Source organism: Clarias gariepinus, chromosome 3 (genome assembly GCF_024256425.1).
Source record: "Clarias gariepinus isolate MV-2021 ecotype Netherlands chromosome 3, CGAR_prim_01v2, whole genome shotgun sequence".
Lineage (NCBI taxonomy): Eukaryota > Metazoa > Chordata > Actinopteri > Siluriformes > Clariidae > Clarias > Clarias gariepinus.
In genome coordinates, this window is record NC_071102.1 from 11,244,843 (window position 1) to 11,267,594 (window position 22,752).

A 22,752-nucleotide genomic window follows, 5' to 3' on the forward strand; every position below is an offset into this window, starting at 1 on the left:
CCTGAAGCCTATTTATCTCTGGAGTCTTCTGGAAATCTATTGGAGAGTACACACATTAACACACCACACACACTCATTCATACACTACCTAATGCTAATAACCTTATCTGCATGTCTTTGGACTGTAGGAGGAAACCGGAGTACCCAGAGGAAACCAATCAAGAACGGGGAGAACATGTAAACCCCATGCACACAGAACCAAGGTGGAAATCAAACCCGGCTCCTGGAGGTGTAAAGCCACAGTGCTGACAACTAAGCCACAATGTTGCCAATAGAGGTAATGTTTTGTTTTTTTTAGTCTTTCGGCTGCTACCATCGAGGGGTCGACACTACAGACATGCCAATCTACACACAACCTGGCGCAGGTTTTAAGCCGGACACCCTTCCTGATGCAACCCTCTTATTTTATCCGGGCTTATAATAATAACTTATAATAATAATAATAAGAAGAAGAAGAGATGTTGTTACTGCCTGAGAGTCCTTATGTATGTATGGAGTTTTACATGTGTATGGGGTATCCACATGGACAGCAATTTGTGGAAACTGACAAGCATTGTAAAAGAACTTTAATAATATCTTACATTAATTCCCTTTCCTATAAGTGCCAGCAAAAATGTAATCACTATCTAATGCAATTGCCTTTTCACTTTTGTAATTTCCTATTTGTCTTACATTAATATTTAATTTGGAATTCCACCTGCTGCTATCTTATGGGTCAGGAAACATCCATGTTGATGTTATTTTTCCATAGCCAAGTGCTTTACCTTTGTTGAATTAACAATGCTTCTCCACTGAACAATGAGGCCCACCACCCCAAGTGTGAACACAGGACTAGCCAATACCTACAGCAGCATGTTCCACCAGTACAATTGAGCTCAGCAACCTATCCGTATCCGTGAGATGAGGCATAATGAAGTATCTGTGCAGAATTTGGGTGACCGTCTTGATAAAGCATTCAAGATTCAAGTATTACTTGCTACATATTGAAGGTTAAGATTTTGGTAGCAAGCTTCCTTGCTTATTGGTGTGTGCACCAAGCCACAAATGGGGAAGTGAAAAATAGTGCTAACTAAAGTGCAGATTGATCACAATATTGTCACCGGCTTATCCAGATTAATGTCTCTGACTGGAATTGCTTCGTTCTGAGCACAAACATTTTCTTTAGTAGCATCTGCCATATTTTTCTCAATATTTTCAGAATTCATTTTTGATAGTAATTTAATGTTTCCGGTAAATTTTTCCTCCAACAGTAACAAAGTTATATTCAAATTTATTATAGTGTATGTTACATTTCTTTCCCTTGATGCAAAATCTTCCATCTTTTATTTGGAGAAACTCAGACCCAAATTGCTTCCTTTTCACATTGCTAGGACACATAACTTATTGCTTTAGAACCACACTGGAGATTCAGCTTGAGGTAAACGACCTGTCTTCTATGACTGAAAACAACTGACTGGGAGATTTGCCAAGATGGCCACATATTGAGCGAGCAGACTTTGACATTGATCAGGACTGTTCTGTGAAGACTGTGATCAATCAGTGGTCTGCACTATTTTAAGTTCTTTCCACATGTCTCTTTAGTGGTAGTACCTGGCAAGAAGTGTTGTCCAGAATGGGGACTCAAGTACAGTATGGTACCTGGTGGTAGAAATGGAGAATCACTGGTAACATGACAAGCCGTACCACACTGTGCTGTAGAAATTGCTGTACCTTACACTTTTTGGAGCTTCTAGGAGTTTTAGAGAAGCTTTAGAAAATATCCTCCTACTAGCACAGGTAGTTCTTTAGTTATGTGTGTTATGAGGTAAAGTGACATGCACTTGACCAGGATACAGTACACCACAAGTTGTTCACTAGAACAACATTATTATACAACTGCTTTATTGCATAGTTCCTGGGTTACTGCCATGTTCTGACTACAATGTGTTGCAATAAACCCCATGAACCTCATAAAGTGAAGACTGCAAAATTCAGAAAACATGGACTTACAGTTGATTTGAATGTAAATACCACAACTAGAAACACAAATTTCTCCATAAAATGTGCAGCTCTGGCTACTTTTTCCTCTTTTTGCTACTGGTCTTTTAAATAAATATTTTCTATTTATATATTTTATATATCTTTTATTTTATTTTGCCTGAGGCTACAGAAAATATTTAGGGGGTAAACGATCCAATCTGGCAACCCTTGTCCATACTGCTGCAGCCCACGCCCAAACTCAACAGCTCAGAGCTGCAGCTCCTCTGGCCTTCATTAATGTTCACACATTCAAGCATGTAAATAATCATTTAATTTTACATAAAAACAGCCTTGAAAAACATGCATATACTCAAGCAGGATTTTTAGTTTATTGGCTGATTATTGGCTGAACACTTACCTCTTAGAAAGGGCCTCATGTAAAGTTGTAGCTACTCTAAGCCTTGATATATATATATATATATATATATATATATATATATATATATATATTATATATATATATATACATACATATATACATATATATATATATATATATATATATATATATATATATATATATATATATATATATAGATGTATATTGAATAATAATTATTAAAGGACCAAAGGGCTACAGATAATTTAAACACTCCTTTCCATTAAAAGCAAACTGCAAGTAATGCAAACAAAGAAAAAATTGTATTAGTTTTATCTGTACATCTGTAAATCATGTGCTTTTTGCATTTTTAATCAGTCATTATGTCACTTTTGCATGGTACAGAGACTTCCAGCAGAGTGCAGCAATACACGCTTAATGTAGAGACAGGAAACAACTTCCTTTTAATGCACAGCAGACTTACAGATCTTAATGGGGCAGCTTATCTTACTCTAATTGTATATTAGCACAGAATATCTTCTATTCAAAGTGAAATGATCACTTTTGTCACATTTGGGACAACCTCTTTCATATAGTATTGTACATTATCTAGTATCAGTGAAAAAGTATATATATATTTTTTTAAATGTGAAAGTTTAACTACAGTATGGGTGAAAATAGGCTGGTATAGTATGGTATTGTTCACCACTAAAAGACTCAACGGTGGTACGCAGTAGTGGAAAGAGGGGAGAGCAACTGCATGCCAAAACTCACATTTAAAACCTGTCACTTTCAGCAGGAAAACACATTACAGCCTGTGTTGTGTTTTTGTCTTTCACTATTAATGTAAGTGAAAGCTTCTGCCAACGTGCTGACAGGTTCATGATTTACCTCCGCACTTTCACAGCTAATGCAAGCCTTAAATCTAACACAAGGTTGAATCCCAAATCTCTCTCTAAGTCTTCATCAAGTACACTATTTGGTCTGTGTACAAAGGGTTTCTAACTTACATGGTCATGTACCATGGCCATGGGGTAACAAAAATTAGGAATGGCAGAAATGGAGGATCAGAAGTAATTTGTAAAGTCTTACCACTCTGTCTGGTAGAAAAACTAGCTATGACTTACATACTTAGTGAGAGATTAGAAGTTCCTGAGAAAGCCCTCCTAGGTAGTTATGTACTAGTCGGTTATGTGTGTTACATGGAAAAGGGTGGCATGCACTTGAGGGTGGCGTGCACCCAGGATACCCCTGGCATTATCTTAGCTGCGTCACATGTTTCATAAAAAGTGTTTTATTAAATATTTTTTTTGGACGCTCTCTGTATCTGATACATTGTAATGCAATAAACCCATAAGCTCTACAAACTGAAGCCTGCAACACTCATAACACTCATGCTTACAATGCTTCTACAACAAAACAAAATGGAGGAAAGAGCAGTTGGATAAAGATGAAATAAGACTCCGAAAATGCATACAAAAATAATGTAAAATAGGTAGCCTGCTTTAAAAATAAGGCAAAGGATCTACTCTTTGTACAATATGTTGTGTATGTATATCATACGGTATAAAACTTATCATATAGTACATATAATTTTTTTTTAAATAGTATTTTTTTTTTATATGGTGGTGCAGCAAAATTCACAAATCCAGTGTCTCTAGATTGATTCTGAATTTATGTCTAGACAAAGGTTTGCAGTTTCAAGGGATTGTAGATAGATTTGCTCTCTCTCTCTCTCTCTCTCTCTCTTTCTCTCTTTCTCTCTCAGTGTTTGCTTGATATCATATGATGTACTGCTGTCCCATCCAGGGTAAACTGCCGCCTTAACATCAATGTTACTGGCTCAGAATAAGGCATTTTGTACATACTGTATTTATTGTAAATAATAGAAGACATTACACTTTTTTGAACTGTGATGCTTATGATAAGTGAACACATTAGCCACACAGGTATGTTAACTGCAGCTGATTGTTGTTGTGGTGCGGGTGTTGTGAGAGACAGGAGGGGAAAAAGTTCAACTCCCCTTCTCTGAGTCAGTAATCCTTGCCCTCCATGTCTCCTTTTCTGCTAAAGCCCGTCACATGGTCTTTTGTCTGTCCCACCATGACAGCTTCCCATTGGCTGATTTGCTTGAAAAAGCATCCGTAACCAAGGCAACGGAGAGCTGCAGCTCCTCTTCACTCGAATGCTGAGGCCTTGGCTAAGTCACCCTGATCCATTTTTACCCTCTGTCTGTCTTCCTTTCTTTGTCTCTTCACAAGCTATCTTCAGCAGTTTTCCATGCATATGTCAAGAGTCTAGACCAGGTGAGTCTATTTACAAGGTCCTGTTGATACTTTTTTTTTTTTTTTTTTCTTTTTTCCTTAGAGACATACTTGCATTTGTGCTCACTTTTTTTCTGTGTGTGGTGCTGACTTCATAAAAATGACCTTTGTTGTGCAAAACTGTAATGTTATGTAATATTTAAGTGTGCAATCGCAGTTATGCTGTTTGTAGTCCTTGCCCATGTTTATGAGTTTGATATACCTACTTAATTTTTTTTGGGGAAAAGGGGCAGCTTATCTCCTTTTGTAATATAAATTCAGTGGGAAGTGTGTGATCCATGGCATGAGAGCTGAAACACTCATTTGAATTGAGAGGCAGATTTGCTTTTTCTTTTGGTAAATTAAGGTATGATAATTGTATGAACCATTATCATAATTATCATCACATTTTTTCAATTTTAAATGTCTAAAGTCTAAGAAGTAAATTTTTTTAAAGAAGTTTCTAGGTGGAACCTAATCATTCAACTTGTTAGGGTTGTACATTAAAAAAAAGAAGTAAGCTACCCTGTAAAGTAACTATTAGAATTTTGTAGGTAATTTACTAGGCATATTTGTGAGGTGGCATGTCTGTATATGTTTTGGAAAAAAATTATTATAATATAATAATATTTTATTATTTTGGAAAAATAATTTGGGGGGAACGTAAAATGAGTAATAGGACACATTAAAATGGCTTTTGGAATTTTTGTCTGTCTGTTTGTCTGTGCATGCATCACATAAAATCTACTTAATAAATTTTAATGGGGTTTTCACAGGTGTATTTGGTCGAATTCTAGGTAAAATATAGGCTTTGTTTCAACACAATGGGCCCGTGGGAAGAGAAGATATGCTACTACGAAATTTAAATGGAAAATGCCCTTATATTATAAAAAACATTAGTTCATCTCAAAATTCAACAGATGGTGTTGTACGTTTTTTAATATTCGCTTATGAATCTGCAATTAAATTATTTGCATGGTACATGTAGTGGTAGTCTAGTGGCATATAGTTGGTATTAACTGTATACATGTCACACATTTCACACCTATAGATAGCAAAATATGAGGTTCATTTTTAAGCACAGATATTAAAACGGTCTTTTAAAAAGAAAATAATAAAATATTCACTTATGATCTACAGCCATTTTATTTATATTCTTTCTTATTTTTGGACATTTCCATAGTTTTATAGGGTATACATTTTAAATCATAGTTTACTGGTTCGTCACCATGCTTTTACCATGAACATGATATTTTAAAAGATTAGAATGTTTGGCTTATAAAAGAATAAGAATAAATAAAAACAGAATAAATCTTATCTCAAAGTAAATATGAGATAGAACATGAAGAATAGACGTGTAGATATATTTCGGACATTACTCTTCTCTGGTCATTCAGTACTTGCCGTATATCTTCCTAGCCTACTAAATCCAAACACATGACACAATCTTTCACTGCAGCTTGTGCACTATGTTCAAGGTGGTCCATTGTCAGTATCAGAGCCAGTAAATCTGATAACACAGTGCAATGGAAATCTAGGACAGACAGACAGTTATCTTAAAAGGTGGCCATGTTGATAGGAAGTATACAGTAGAGTAAACATTTACTCATTCGTGTCATGGCTCGGCTGAAAGGCTGGCATGGGCTTAAATGGTAATTGTAATGAAATAAAGAAACAGAATAACAGTAATGGTGGTCTGTGGTTTTTGAGGACAAACATATCTTGCCAAAAAGCACAACATATTTTTTTAGGTGACAGGATTTTAATTTCAACAAGAGTTTATCAGTGTACTATGGTATTTGGGTGGTTAGTGCTTGATTTGAACTATGGGATTGTGTAGATATAACCTGAAGGTCAATTGAGACGAAATTGTTAAGCCAAGACATTGATTTTTTTCTAGTGATGATGATGATGACGATGATGAGGAGGATGATGATGAGAATGGTGATACTACTACTACTAAAGTGTGTGTGTGTGTGTGAGAGAGAGAGAGAGAGAGAGAGAGAGTACAAGTTAATTGTCCCTAATTAAATTAATCTACACATATTTTAAAAATACAAAAACTTCTTTTACTCATTGTATCAAAGAGAGGAAGGACCAAATATGGTACCTTTAAAAAAAAAAAAAAAAAAGGTACTAAACTGTTCCTTTTTTTGTGTGCTGGGTGATTTCCATTAGAGGATATGTTTTCTATTTTGATTTATTTTGATTTATTTTGATTTGACGGGAACATATTATAAAAAATATTATAAGTAGCTAATATGTAGAGTTTTAATGGCACACTAGTCTCATGTTTCACTAAGTACTCCATTTAGAATCCCTTTTAGTGAGAGTGTACAATATGGCTGCATCAAAATATCATCTATTTATTTATTCCTGTATAACGTAGGTAATACGTGTACATTGTTATTTGTAAGCAGCACCATGTTGCCATAGAGTAGTCAAAGTCAAAGGAGAGGGCGAGACACATAGAGACAGAGTGAGAGAGAAATTAAATAGGAAGTGCATTTTTTGTGACTCCTACCTGTGGAGGGGCGGAGCTTGGGAAAGCCATGGTATGTGCCAGTATAGTACAGTAGTTAGAAGAGGAAAGAAGGAGAAAGAGAGTCACCTCGCTCTCCATCTATATCGAGTAGAAAACAACAAATCACCTGTCGGACGTTATTGGATTGTTTTCTCATTGTAGGTGGCTGATACTGCCTTTGGTTTCACTCAGAATGGTGATCGGAAAAGCTGACGCTCAGGAAAGAGGCTTCAGCTCCAAGGTAAATATAGCCTTCAGTGCCTGAGCAACAGGTTTGTCTAGTTCTTTCACAGGGTCAATCTGAACGTGTACCTGATTTCTTTTTAGTTTTCATGTCTGCTCTAGTCCTTTTAACCAGAGATGAAATATAAATGACACTAGAAAGTGTGCCATTCACTAGATCAGTTGAAAAAGTCACTAGATTGTATGTCCTGACTATGAGACTGTCATATGTCATTATGGAGTGTAATTGAATATTATAGGCTTATGGTTATAATCAGTGGGCATTACTATACCATTACAGCGAGAAAACTAATCATTTGTGTTTTTAGACTGTTGTTTACTCTAACATTTATCTCTGGAGCTCTTGCTTGAACGTCTTAAACTTCAGCTCTATGTATATGTCTATTAATAATGGCACTGTCGATTTTTTAGTGTTAGTGCCATATAAATCCTTACTGTAACTTCTGTCTTCTGACAGAATCTCATGTATTGGTTTTCTCTTTTAAACCAGATTAGAAATGTTTACTGTCAACATGTAAACAGCATTTTCCAGGGACACTTTTAAATTAGGTTTATGTTTTACACATGTTCCATAAACACTTACTGCCTACATTACCATATTTATTATGTATATCATGATGGTTAGGACATAATAGAATTCTATTTAGACCTGTGCTTAATCCAAAGTACAGATTAAAAAAGTTATAAAGTTACAAAGATAAATGTAAATTCCATGTATACAATCCTTATGGTCGATAATGTTTTTATGATCTGTTTAAGTTTAAAAAGATTTTGTGACTCCAGGGCTGACATTATACAGTGTATACATTATAACATAGTGAGCAGCATATCAACCTGGAAAAATTACTATTACTTATCATAGACCAGTTTTAAACAATGAGACCATTAGTCTGATATTAGTCCATAACCTATACTCATTTTAAGAGCTTGTGAATGGGAATAAACTTTTCCAGTTCCAACATCAAGTTTAACATTAAAGTTATTCGTACATAAGGGAATATATACTGTATAGTTCTACAAATCCACCTCAAATGTTTGAAGTCACATTCCCATAATGAGTCTTTTGTTTCTCCTTTCATTAGTTACTGAATAATAACACTGCAGGGTAGTTAACTTAAAAAAGCACAAAGGGTTAAACATGAGGTCATCCAGGAAGTGGCGATGATTCACTCTGCTGGCTTTTTTTAAACTCCAGTCCCTTGTAGCTCATGACAGTTCATTTGGGTATGCAAACGAAACTATCCGGTCACATCTATTCTTTTTTTTTTAAAGATTCCATGCATGTTTGGTTTGATTCTCCATCAATAAAAAGGCTAAAGCGCAACAATAAATCTGGTGCGTTGAAGTGTAGACATGAGGCGATAATGGAAAGCAAAGTAACTTCCTCTAGGTAAATGATGCATTTCAGATCGCTGTGATAATATTGCAAGGTGTACTGCAAGGATCTGTCCTGGGAGGCTAAAGTTTACTCTAGGGATAGAATAGATCAGGTGTGCAGAGTGTTTTTACCCTGGGGCAAATTAATTTTAAACAGTGAAACAATAGTTTGAGTGGTCATGAATTACATAAACTATAGACTCTTCTACTTTTACTCAGATCGATGTAGCTTTTTAAAATTTTTTTTTATATTTTTGGACTTCCTGGACAATGAAATGCAGGTTGATCTGCCTGAAATACTGCATGCCAGAGGCCTGGTGCTCAGCGTGTAATCATTCTTCAGGCCCATGCCTTGGTGATCTCATAGAGAAATGGGAAAGTATAACTCCTCCCTTCGTACACAATGACAAAGGCTTAGATATGCTAGCCTTGAGAATGAATTTCACCTTTTAACTAGACATGCGAAACGTAATGCCTGTGTGAGAACCTGGTTCACGTACTCTCTGGAATTCAGACTGTTTAAACAGGGGTTGTTCATAGTATCGGATACAGATATGCCTCGCTGTAACAAATAGCACCTCCTCCCTACCTGCTTGGTATCGCCGACATATTCTCTTCTATTCATTTACAACTCTCGAACAATCATATCACAATCTCTGTGTATCTCATTAGGCATGGTATCTGGTATCTGGTAAAAAAAAAAAAGACCTCCAGAAAGACCAGCATCTTTTGTTTACCCCTTATTTCTTTCTGTTTATGTTGGCATGTTTCCTTCTGGGGACTGATCAAATTTCCATGTTATTGGGCAAACATGGGAAAATGGGACTGCATATGGTTGCAAGGAGTGTACAAAGAAACAAAGTGTGTACACACACACACACACACACACACACACACACACACACACACACACACACACACACACAAACCATGGTCTCGTTTTTTTATTAAACTCCTTTGATGTCACCAGCTTCCCATATGGGTTTCTATACACCTGTGTTAGTTTCTGTGTTCCTCTGCTTTCATCCTGCTGATGCCACATCTGAGTGCTTGGAAAAGAAGCTCGGGAGAACAGATGACTCTTTTGTGTAGGAGATTCGGCAGACCGTAATCTAGTGAAGCTTGGCTGAGTCAGGGAATAGGTGTGTAATTTCACACAGATCAGCGGTGTGCACATCAAGGAAACAAGAATAAGGTGTCTATTGCTCAGAGCGGTAAGAAACATCAGCTAAAGGGGTTAAAGATTATGCTTTTTCTTTCTGAAGTTCTAAAGTTTCTTAAGGCTAAAGTTCTTAAGCGAAGAACTGGATTATTAATAATTGGTTGCAAATGAAAAATATTGCTGTAAGATATTTAGCCTTACATTTTAAGAATTCTGAAAACAGACAAAAAATATTAACAATTGTGAACAATACATTTCTGCATATTATTTTTTACTTACTAATTTGCAAGATTTTTTCTCTATGGGTTCTGTTATTTTAAACAAACAAGCAAAAAAGCTATCAAGGAAACAGACAGACAGACAGACAGACAGACAGGCAAATAACACTTAGTCTAACACCTGCTGTTAAATCATTTAGAACACGGTTAATTATTGACAATTTTAGCAAAACTGGGCATTATCTTCTGTGCAATATTCAACCCTAAGACCTAAACCAGTCTGGTAAAGGGTGAATTTTTTATTTGCCTTTCCATTCTCAGCTTTTCCAGCTAGTCAGCTTAGATATCTGCCTATATATATATTAAACTATTAATGAAATATGTTAGTATTTTGAAAATTAATGTCTGTCCATCAAATCTGTAGATCATGGGTGTTGATCTTTAACAAGAACTTTGACACGTTTCCTAGTAATGAGAAAACAACATAAAACCTGTTTACTTGTGTGACACTGGTAATGGAATAGATGCCTAAGGGAATTTGCATCAATAACAGTTAAAATTATGTAATTAATCACACATAATCAATAATAAAGTTACCAGCAAAACAAACTAAGCATTCTGTATGTAGTTTTATCCAAATTTGAAACAGCAGAGCAATACAGATTAGAGTAACTACATTTTTGCACTAACCTTTACTGACCTCTTTTACATGTGAGTTTCGGGGAAAACTGGTTTTCTTAGCTTTTTTTTATCAGTATAGGAAACTTGTGAGAAATGTTGTTTGTGGTAATCACTCAGTAATCACCAGGCAGGTGCTTGATGCAGAGACACTTTGTAGAAAGCCTAGTCGTAACTTTACCTTGAAATTATAGTATTTAATTGAAATAGCAACAGGTGGCGTGGTGTCTTAGTAGTTAGCAGTGTCTCATTGCTCCAGGGTTTGAATCTTATCTCCGCTCTGTGATTGAATGACCTCCTTGTGCTTGGTTTAGTTCCTCCAGGGTACTCTGGTTTCCTTTCACAGTCCAATGACATACAGTACGGTCTAGTTTCCAAATGGCTTGTGGTGTGTGATGTAGGTTGTGTGTGTATGTGTGTGTGTGTGTGTGTGTGCTTGTGCTAGGTGATGGATTGGCACCTCAATCAGGGTATACCATCCTTGTGTCCTAAGTTCTCTCAGTTAGGTTCCTAGACAGAATAATTTAATGCTTTAAATTGTAAAATGTAAATGCTTGACATAATGCATTTGTAAAGTTATTTAAGAAAACAATACAATAGAAATCCAACACATTTAATAAAAAAAGACATAATTGATTAATAGATTGAATTAAATCAGAATGACAAAAGTGCAATCTTTAACTTAGTGTTTAAAGGTGGCAACGGTTGGGGCAAGTCTAATTTCCAAGGAAAGCCGAGTCCAGTGGCAGGCGGAATAATCAAAGCTACTAGAAAAAGCTTTCATTTATCAGTGTTTTTAATTCCTCTTCCTTTTTAAACTTATAGTTAGTGCAGATTTCCTCCTATTCTGTTACAGTAGTGAACCTGGCCCTCAGTGTATAGCTGGCTTATACCATTTTCTTTCATTTCCCAGAGTACTGGTAAGAGCTTGAGGCTCCTGTAGAATCATGCTCAGCTCTGTACTGTTGCATAAACCTTCATCTTTAGAACCCTTGTGTAATCACTGGATAAGGGATAAGACACCAAAAAAACAAATTTCTGTAAATGCAGGTTCGGACATAGTATGGATCGGAGGTGGGGGTGGGGGGTGAGCTCAATTATTTAAGTGTTTACCATGTTTAAAGTAAGTAAAAAGAACCATGAAAGAATATTATTTCATAAACAAAGAAATAAAGAAATTGTCTTGTTTTGTAATAAGATGTAAATCACCAGATTTGTTCTGAGATAATGTCGGATTATACGGATTGTATTGTTATTGTTGCTATTTGATTTGTACAGAACATCTGAACTTTTGCTAAGGTGGTAATTGCGCTGTGGTTTAGCTCATCGCTGATAACTGATCTTTAGAAGGCTTACACATCAGGAGAACATGAAGAAGCTTTATGCACATGAGCTTAAGCCATACCTGCAAAGACAAGTTTTTTTTCTGGTTTTAACAAATCAGATCAAAGCTTTGTGTTAAAATCAGCATGTCTACAGTATATATCAGTTTTTTTTTACAGACTGCAGACTGCAGTTTGTGTTTGATTTGTGTGAGTGAGCCCAGAGTTTTAGAGTATGCAGAAATGTGAACCTTGGTTAATGATTGCCTTGGGCATGTAGTCCCAATCAAACACGCTGGTGCAAATGTGCTCCACCTCTGCATCAGGCTTTACCCTGATAGAAAATTGGAGAAAGTTAACAGTGCGTAATCAAAGCTACACGATGTGACTTCAGGAGCACGGGTATACACCAGTGAATTTGCAAACACCATCTTGTGGGTTGGCTCTTTATCAGAACTGATGATAACAACAGAGCAGGACTGGTTTATGAGGGCCTGCAGGCAGCTCTTTGATTTAATGCCATATTTTATAATGGAGAACTGCAACTGTACAGTAGGTTGATTGACCTCCATGATAAACCAGTACATGAGAGTGAAATATTCTAGTATACGTAATAGCTTGGAAATTATAAATAAAAGTTTCCAGTGTTAAATCATTAGTCTTTAAAATTATGTTGGCCTTGTCTGTCTGATAACAGATAACAGTTTGGTTATGGGACACTGTTCCATGAGAACAGATCGATATTGCGTTTTCCCCACAGTAACTTTCCCATGAGAGTGTTTACTGAAACTAAAGACATGCACTCATTTACATTTCGTGCAGACTTTTACCCTACAGACAACCTACATCACGTAATACATGAGCACCATATACAAGGGCGTTCAAATCAAACCGAGACTTTTGATTCTACAGAATAGCAGAACACTGTAATCAGAGTAAAACTTCATTTATTTCTCTATATAATCCACCGCTACACTAACACACTTATCCCAGCATTTCACAAGCGCTTAAATACCATCAAAATCAGTTTTGAACTAAATTTCAATTTGACTTGAATGCATACTGAACTATGCACATCTTGTGATGACACCATATGGTCGAAAGAATAGTCACATGATAACAGTAAACATTAGTAACATTTTCTCCCTCATACTGTATCATGACCAGTCTGGGTGCTCCATGTCCTAGTGTCATTCTTCCTGTCAAACTCGTAAAGCAGCATTCCTTACTGGATTTACACTGGAATGCCCGTGTCAGTGTTTAAGTATGTGGCTATGGGTTGCATAAATGTGTTTACGAAATAGAAGCTCCTAAACGCTCATGAAGACACGGTACATAGTAGGGGACGAGTTGTGATATAATTACAACTATAACTCTGCCAGTCTTATGCACCGAGCAGCCATAACTATACCACCACCACCATCAGGTCAAATCAGTCAATTATGTACTGTACACCAGTACACTAGTGACAGAATCATGCGGGTTATCTGTCTCTGTGGGGACCAAAGGCCAGCTCATCCGGTCTGATCACACAAAAAAGCTAATGTAGCACAAACTGCTGATAAAAGTCAATGCTGGCCACAATAGCACGATGTCAGAACACCCATCAGAACCTGTCATGTATGGGGCTTAGCAGGGTTCGAGGATGTTGAAAAGACATCCAAAGTTCCCCACATCTTAATCTGACCGAGTGTCCATGTGATGTGCTGGACAAAAAAGATTTGATCTTTGCCTGTTGCAGTAGTTGGTTAGAGTGACTGGCAGTTGTTTATATCTGATATGTAGGAGAGTTTACACTTTTCTATTTTACTGCACTTTTACAGTTAGTCCCGTCTCAGGTCTGTGTGCGTGAAGTTACATGCCTGGTGGGTTTCCTCCGGGGACCTACTGTAGGTTTCCTCTGTAGGTTTCCTTCCAGTTTGTAGCATTTTCCCCAAATGTATTAAATCTATTTAATCGCAGATCATGTTTAAATACTTGGAATACGATTTGCAATAAAAATGTTCTTCAACCAAGAATGAATACAGAACATATGCCTCATTACCAATTCTGTAATAGAGTCGGACAATTAATGCAATGTATTGTATTTCTCTATGTTTCCTTAAAAGTGTCTCTCTTTTCCAGGAGGACACTGCCATATAAAAGGATTTGCTGCATGAATTTCGTACACAGAGATGGAGCTAAAGGTGTGGGTGGACGGTGTGCAGCGTGTTGTCTGCGGCCTGTCTGAAGAGACATCCTGTCAGGATGTGGTCATCGCTCTTGCTCAGGCAATAGGTGTGTATTAGCATGCAGGCGCTGTGTGACAAATGATCTGTTGTACTGTTTTATTTTGCCTAATGGATCTTTCTTTTTACAGAGTTTTGTAAATTAAATATAGTGACAATTATAGGACTGTTTTGTGCAAAACCAGAACTGATGCCAAACGTACTGTACCGTTTAATGGGTGAGATCCTCGGGAACAGTCTGTAATTTTACAACCTTCTGTTCTCTGGGAGGTGAAAAAGCTGGCAATATTTACCTTCACTACATCTGAGCCCAACCCCTTAGTTATATATATACAACATGAGTTGTCTTTAAAGACAAAACAGAAAGGGCTCTTTTCTGGCTAGGAGAGGAGCTAATTGCTAGCCTGAAAATAATACAATTAAAACAAAAAGCTAACCTGCATGACAGTACTACAAATCATAGTTTGTCTAACAGCTGTGCAATAATATACCTATGTTTCAGGGCAAACAGGTCGCTATGTCCTTGTCCAGAAGCTGAGAGACAAAGAACGTCAGCTTGTTGCTAATGAGCGTCCACTGGAAGCCCTGGCCAAACTTGGCCAGTTGAGCAGTGAAGTACAGTTCATCCTGCGACGCACTGGACCCACCAGCAGCCAGGATTCTGACTTGGACCGAGTCCCTTCATTACCGAAACTCCTGGACCCAGAACCCCCGAAGACTAAAGTCCCCAAAAAGGCTCTCAGCTTCAACCTAGGGCCTTCTACCTCTTCACAAACTTTTGTTAAGAAACCCAAAAATGTGCCAAAGGACTCTCCGGAGCAAAGAATGCCCCTCGGTCCTCCTGGATCCTCCCACGCCCAAGCTGGCCCGTCCAAAGAGGAGGTCTTCCGGCAGATTCTTCAGCAGCAAACCAGGTTACAGGATCTCCAGTCCCACTTGGAAAACCTGGAAAAACAGGCCTGGGTTTGGGAGCAACCTTCACCTCCAAGTTTTTCCCCAGACCTTATAGAGGAAATGAACTTTCTGGGGGACAAATTTCAGCAAAACGAGGAAGAACTGGCCCATGAGGAGTACTGGGAGTTTGAGTATCACTCTGAGATTGAAAAAGAACAAAGTATGCTTAAACAACTAAGACAGCTTAACGTAGCGCTAGACGAGCACAACCGGAGAATTCATGAAACAGAAACTCAGTTTGGGAGACTTGAGTATGACATGCGTTTACAAGAGAACAGGAAAAATGGTATGCGTCATACACAAGGCAACGTGGAGCAATCTCTGGAACAGATCAGGGTGCAGCTGAATACGGTGCAGCATCAGGGATCTGAACTCACCTCTTCCCTGGAGGAGACAGAAAGGGGTCTCAAGAGGGCAGAGGATGTGCTGCAGGTAATACACTCTCATTCACTACTGTAGTTTTATTAATACCATTATGGCAGGAAATAATGTTATATAAATAGAACTCTAGGCATTCTTTATGGAAATTTGGTGAATTCAGGAAGATTTGAGATGGTTGTGTGTAACTGGGACAAGAAGGTAATGAAGCGTATATGTTCCTGATTAAACTACAATCAGAAGGTCCTATTTTTACACCATGGGTGCACACGGAATATAAAACAGAAGTATTAAGTTCTCCTGATCATTCTTTCTTTGCAATGTGATACTAGTGTACCATGACAAGGAAATTTGAAATAGTAACACTGGTAACATTGTGTTATTTTTATGCATGATCAAATCTGAAAAAAATTAAAAAAATAATAATTGTTAGTAATAATTTACTTTTATGCTGGTTGTTACCTCGACTTTAATGATCACTGAAGTGTTATATGCTTTATATACTGTAACCTGCAATACCGACTTTATACAGGCAATTTTTTTTTTATGTCTCGACCTGTTATAATGTATGATGTCTGGCTAAACTAAGCATTGTAAAACCTCTTTTATTTCCTGTTGAAGAGTTGCCCAGGCTTGTCACTATCCCCTATGTACAACTGGTTAAATTATGGCAGAGTTCAAAGCCTATTTTTTTAAAGTCTTTTTTCTGTTTTTTTTTCTTTCTTCTAGAATCATGCATTGCACCGATAACACTGACAATAAGGTATAAAGTTACGCAAACAAGATAATGTAAGCTCAGTGTGACTAAGTTTACCGCAGGGCAACTGCACCTAAAAGGTGCAGTTAAATTCTGGCTACATCACAACCTTGTCAACCACATTAATGTTTTAAGGGCAGAATATCATGCCATTGTCCTTAAAGGTGCAATCATCCTTGCGCAAGCTCTAATAAATTCTAATTAAATTCTACACACAGGAAAATGACCTTATAAGGGGAGGGCACAAGTGTGTAGATTTAGGAATATTGTAGCCTATTAATTGTAGCTGTTACACTATCCAGGGGTCTTTTTTTCATGAACTATCATATAAGACAGGTGTGAAAGTGTAAAAGTGTCTTCATACATTAATATGAAACCATACAAGGAAAGCAGAACCAACAGAGAAGAATGTTTTGCTGCCCCCCTGTGGCTCGTTTATGAAATGACATTAGATAAATCAAGGTGACCTCAACAAGTAAACAGGAACACTCGAAAAAAGAGGAAATATTTGAGGAGGCGTGTTTCAAATAAAGGTTATGTAATATCAATAAAAACAGTGTACAAACCAATCATTTCCTTTCCACTCAGTTTTAAGTGTTCTCTATTACTGTGACTTTAAGAAGTCACAGTTATCATTAACTTTCACTAAATCTCTCACTAACAAGGAATATGTACACTCTGATCTGTTTGTAGGCTAAGAGCAGGGAGTTGGAGGAACTTAACAAGGAACTACGGCAGTGTAATCTCCAGCAGTTCATCCAGCAGGCAGGAGTTCCTTCGCCTCAGATCAGTGTTCCAGCAGACGACCCAGAACTTGCTTACCTCATGCCAGATGGACAGAGCGATGAAGGTGAATAAAGTTATTATTAAAGTTTTTCCTTATTTGCACAATATTTGTGTAATTGTACTTTATAATTATGTTGCACGATTTCTACTTTAGGTGAGTGTTATTAAAAGTGAACAGTTCATTAATTTTAACATTTACACATGTAAAGAACAAATTTCTTTTGAAAACATCACTTTATCTCTCAGTTAGTTATTGACTGCTCTCGAATAAAAAGGATCAGTTTGAGTTTAATCCAATCAAGTTGATCAGTGTAGATAAAACAAAAATCAGGAATCATGCTAGCTTGTCAAGGGCAATGAGCTTCCCAAACCCTTGATGTAATTAGTTGTATGTTTACATGGACCAGAATATTCCAGCAATAAACTGAATAATAGCCAGGTCAGAAAAAATAAAATAAAAAATTATCACTTCAATTGAAAATGTCTGGCCCGATGTAAACACTTGATCCGATTTGTCAATAAATATATATTCTCTCTGTCATGTTTGCCATGTGGTGCATAGGCGGTTTCCCATCCTCTCCGCAACCTCAATTCCGACAGCGGCTGAAATATAACTCTACACTGAGGTTAAAATAGCTACTATTAAAACATTCCTTGTACCTGTATTGGGGCTTTGGGGGATTAACATGTTAACTCTTACAATAAATGCAAATTGTTTAAAATGTGCAAAAACACTGATGTCGTTAATGGAACGTCCTTTTCCCGTTATCGTTGAAGTTATAACCATTATTGTAACATTGTAACATTGTTTGGACTTGACTTATTCTTGTAGAAATTAATAATGATATATATATATATATATACAGTATGTGTGTATTGGATTGCAATTTTTACGTCTACAATAACAATATATATATATTCACTACAATATTGTAGTGAATTCTGGTATATTTTGTTTATCATTATTATTATTATTTATTTTTTACTTTTTACAAGCCTACTGTAACAACAGTTGAACCTGTTGCTGAGGCTTTACTAATTTGCGTGTGCATATGTGTCGGATTAATATGCTTATTTTATAGTTTAACATGAAATTCGTTAATGAGTACACTGAATGTTATAAAAGTGTTTAAAGAGAATTTTGCCAAATATGAAGCCTGTGTTATAACAAAGATCATGAGGGAATATACTGGATATGGCTTAGTGCTTTATAAGATGTTTAGTGTCTAGTCATTCATTTCCAGTAACTGTTTTGTCCTGATTAGGGTCACTTTTTTTTTTTATTAGACTATATGACTAATGAAAGTTGACACTTAACCATTACAACCATATGTGGGTCTTCCCCAAACTGTTGCAACAAAATTTTAACTATCTAGAATGTCCTTTTTGACACTAAAAAGCCCAGGCCTTTTCCAGCTTGGCATTACCACTGTACACAAGGTGAGGTCCATGAAGGCATGGTTTGTCCAGTTTGGAGTGAAAGAAAGTAAGAGGCCTGTACAGAACACTGACCTCAACCACACCGAACATCTTTGGTTGAACTGGAAAGCCAACTGCACTCAACTGGCATCAGACCCTGGCCTCACTAATGCTCTTGTAGCTGTATTAAGACAATATGTCCTGAAATTTAGTGGAACAACTACTTGAAAGATATAAAAGAAAAAGGGACTAAACCTGAAGTGTCATGTTCAACAAACGCATATGGGTCTGAATGACCAGATGCTTTTGGTGTCAACTTTGAGCAATAATGTGTATTTTTTTTTACAGAAATCGAAAGCAATGTATTGATCTAACAATATCATGGTTGGGTACAAATGAAAATATATACAGGAACAGCAATTCCTGGGTTGTTATAAATTTGTTGCCGGAGTTCTGTTCGTTTCCTTGTAAGTAAGAAACTGTCGTAGGAAAAGAAAAACGGTCATGTTTGGCAAGATGTTCAATGGAGATTCCATTTTTCAAGTGAATGTAATTACATTGTTCCAGTCAAACTAGTTTACTGTAGTTAGACAGCATGTTAAAGAGATGGATAATCAGGTGAATCACTCAACAGGCATTAAAAAGTGACTTCACTGTCATCCCGTGCATCTCCAGAGGTGTGAAAATGCCTCACAAATCAAACTTTATGTGAGCTTTTGTGCCTTGTGACATAAACCCTAACAATTTGCATCTTTTTTTTTGACTGTCTTACAGACTCAAATCACTCAGTGTTAGAGTTCAACCCTTACACCACTGCCAAGCAGATCCTGGATAACCCTCGCAGCTTGCAAAACCCACTGGTGTCCAGCCTCCATCCTGAGGGTGTGTATGTGTGAAATTGCTGATGCCTCTCAGTGCTGACTCTGCTGCCTTTCCAAGCTTCTTCTATTCCTGCTTCTCAGACTTACCGCTCTCCTCGCCGTTCTTGTCTCAGCTTTTCTTCTCCCTTCGGTTGACTTTTCACTTCAGTTTCTATGGGATACTTTTGTCAAGGAAAAGTGGTTCCTGAAATGACTTTTTTATCTGAGTTATGGTAATGATTAAAATCAGGCTTTATTGGTTAAAAACTAATTTTTATGGTTTATATCTTCATAATTCCAACAACTGTATAAAGCCAGTCTATTTTAATATAGAACTACATACAGTCCTGTGGATTGTGTGAACTTTTCAATTGCCTGGGGCAAATTGATCATTAATACTTTTGTTTTCCAGTCCTGTTTTTTTTTTTTACTCTCTGAAAATAACCTGTTTCTGCTCACTGTCTTTTCCAATGGTGACCCCCTTATCAGCCACTAGTCAGAACTTCAGTTAATCAAGCTGTTGTTTAACCTTAATCCTAACCCTAATATAAATTTTATGTCTTCTGATGATAAGCCCTTATATGTTATCTTTCCCAACATACTGTATAAGACGACAGTCCTGAAAAATTACAGAACTGTAAAGTATAAAGCATACTGTAGCTATGTACTATAAACGACCTAGAACAATTAATAAACCAATTACAAATATTTTTAACTCTTATAAGTTTGTATTGTTAAAAGAGAGAAAGCACAAATTTTAATAGAACCAATGCCCTCCAGGACTGGAGTCTAACCCCCCTAAACTAATTAATAATAAACAATTATAAATATTAGAAAGGGTTAACTTGAGGTCCTGTTTTTTGAGGTCCCAAAACTGAAATAGTAATTAATAATAACAATAATAATAATAATAATAATAATAATAATAATAATAAATCATTGTCCATCTCAGTAGAAAGCTCAATCCATTTTTGTGTTTTTCAGTCCTGCAATCGAGGGAGGTGTCATGGCGATAAAGATGGGATTACAAGCCTGAGGATCTAGTCACTTTATGTCCTGTCTACATAGTATAATTTTCAAATTAAGCATATATTCTAAAAAATGAATTATTTTGTGATTTTGTGTTTGTGAAAATGTAATGTGGAAGCACACATATGTAAATATTGTTATCTATGTAATTATTAAATAGCTTAAGATAAATGTTCAATGTATTTTATAAAAGTTGTATTTTTTGTTCATGATTTTTAAACACATCTATAAGCAGCTTGCATTATTAAACATCTGATACAAAATGACTGAAATAGTTTTTTCCCTGTTGCCAATAATGCAATTCTCATCTAATAGAGTCTCCTACATTTTTTTCTTTTTAAATATAACCCAAGCCCAAAACATTTCATGTAGTAATAATAATAATACTAATTAAAATTTTAGGTAAAATAAATAAGGTTGTGTTATGCAGCATTTACGGTATGTACAGTAAGTGTGACATACAGTATTGTAAGATAAGCTACAAACAACTAAATTTATGATAGGGTAGTGTGATGCCTCATGGTAGTTTATTATTAAACTTGTTTTCTCAGAATCACACATTATTTTTTTCATGGTGTCAATATACAGGGACTAGAGATTATGGATACATGTTGTATTTTAATTATAATCAAAAATTGACACAAGAGGATATACAAAAAGTGAGGTACAGGTAAAGTTGCAGACCTACAGTAGTGTTCTAGGTTTGAGCTTGAGTTTGGGTCATTGTGTGAAGTTTCTTTCTTGTTTTCCTCATTTTTCAATTTGGGATCAATAAATTATTATTACATTTACATTTATCACAGTGGCTTAGTGGTTAGCACCATTGCCATGCAGCTCCAGGGTCTAGGTTCAATTCCTGCCTTGTTTTTTTTTTTTTGTTGAGGTACTCCGGTTTCCTCCCACAGTCTCAAGAACTAAATGGTGTCCCAAATTGCCCATAGTGTCTGTGCCCTGCGATGGATTGGCACCCCATCCAGGGTGTACCTTGCTTTGTGCCTTAAGTCTCCTCGGATAAGCTCCAGGACCCTATACAAGGTGAAAAGTACAGTAACTAGGCAAAAAATTGGTAACAAAGTCCATATTTCTAATACAAATTTATTGAAACAAATTGCACCATTGTACTTTATTACATAGGAAATTTAAAGCAAACTTTAAATTTCAACGTAAACACTGGGAGCGTTAACCAGTTTCCTCAAACGGCCTGGGATGAAATGTACAGGAGGCCATTCGTCCACATCGTCCCAGTCAATATGCTGGAAAATACTGGTCTAACCACGCACGCACAAGAAGAGCACAATGGGGTGGTGCACTATGGGTTGGCTCTGACTGTGCGTGCGTGGGGTGGTGCACCATGGGTTGGTGCTTCAGTGATACTACAGTATCTATAGCCATTAAAAAATGCCTAGTTAATTCTCATCCACCCTGTAGATGACTATGAGTGAGTGAGCAATTATATTACATAAATTACATTTTTCATAAAATATTTATCTTCCCCCTTTTTCTTGTCGTTAAAGAAATTAGAGTTACAAAAAGAGCAGCTGGTGTCAATTTTTAAATCTCAACTAGATAAAAGATTTTACTAAGTTAAGCCTTTATTTGTCACATATACATTACAGCACAGTGAAATTCCTTCTTCGCATATGTTAATTGTTTGAATTAATTTTCTCCTATCCTATTCGTTAGCAAACTTTTATAAGGTGAAGTCTAGAATTTTTTCCAAGGCCTATCATTGACAAAACCATCCCAGTTTGACATCACAAGCTGAACACACCCTTATGTTCTGTAAACAAATACACCGGATGTGACGCAATTTGTTAGCGCGCGAGCGTCGAAAGGCACGTGACACTGTTTTCCTTCTCTGCACGGCAACTTGTAAATATAAGGCAAGTAGTCGGCTAGTCAGCTAGGTTAGCTTTGTTTGTTTTTGAATGTGGCTTAGCCTAAGTATTAGTTTAATCTCTCTTTCCCTGCATTGTGATTTAGTATCTCATTCAATTTAGAAGCAAGTGTCATTTGAACCAGAATTTTAAAAGCGAAAGAGTTTTCTCATTTGCGGAGGAAAGAACGAAATGCAGAATTAGCCACCCTGCTAGCTACTGCTATACGACAACGGGGCCGACATTTTGGAAAGGGCAGGATGATACCTGTAAACTAATATGAACAACTTGTAAATATA

The 22,752-nt window shown here is 36.6% G+C and overlaps 1 protein-coding gene across 2 annotated transcripts; it reads left to right on the plus strand.

The window, feature by feature from the left end:
- Positions 1-188: 188 nt before the first annotated feature.
- Positions 189-20,792, plus strand: rassf7b (Ras association domain family member 7b). Of its 2 annotated transcripts, none has more exons than XM_053491502.1 (7): positions 189-277; positions 7,328-7,406; positions 14,290-14,442; positions 14,896-15,779; positions 17,176-17,332; positions 19,462-19,569; positions 20,532-20,792. In XM_053491502.1, the coding sequence occupies exons 3-7, from the start codon at positions 14,340-14,342 to the stop codon at positions 20,561-20,563; spliced, it is 1,284 nt and encodes a 427-aa protein (XP_053347477.1). In that variant the 5' UTR covers positions 189-277; positions 7,328-7,406; positions 14,290-14,339; the 3' UTR covers positions 20,564-20,792. The 2 variants fall into 2 exon arrangements, with proteins under 2 accessions (XP_053347477.1, XP_053347478.1); XM_053491503.1 differs by lacking the exon at positions 189-277 and adding an exon at positions 4,084-4,644.
- Positions 20,793-22,752: the final 1,960 nt, after the last annotated feature.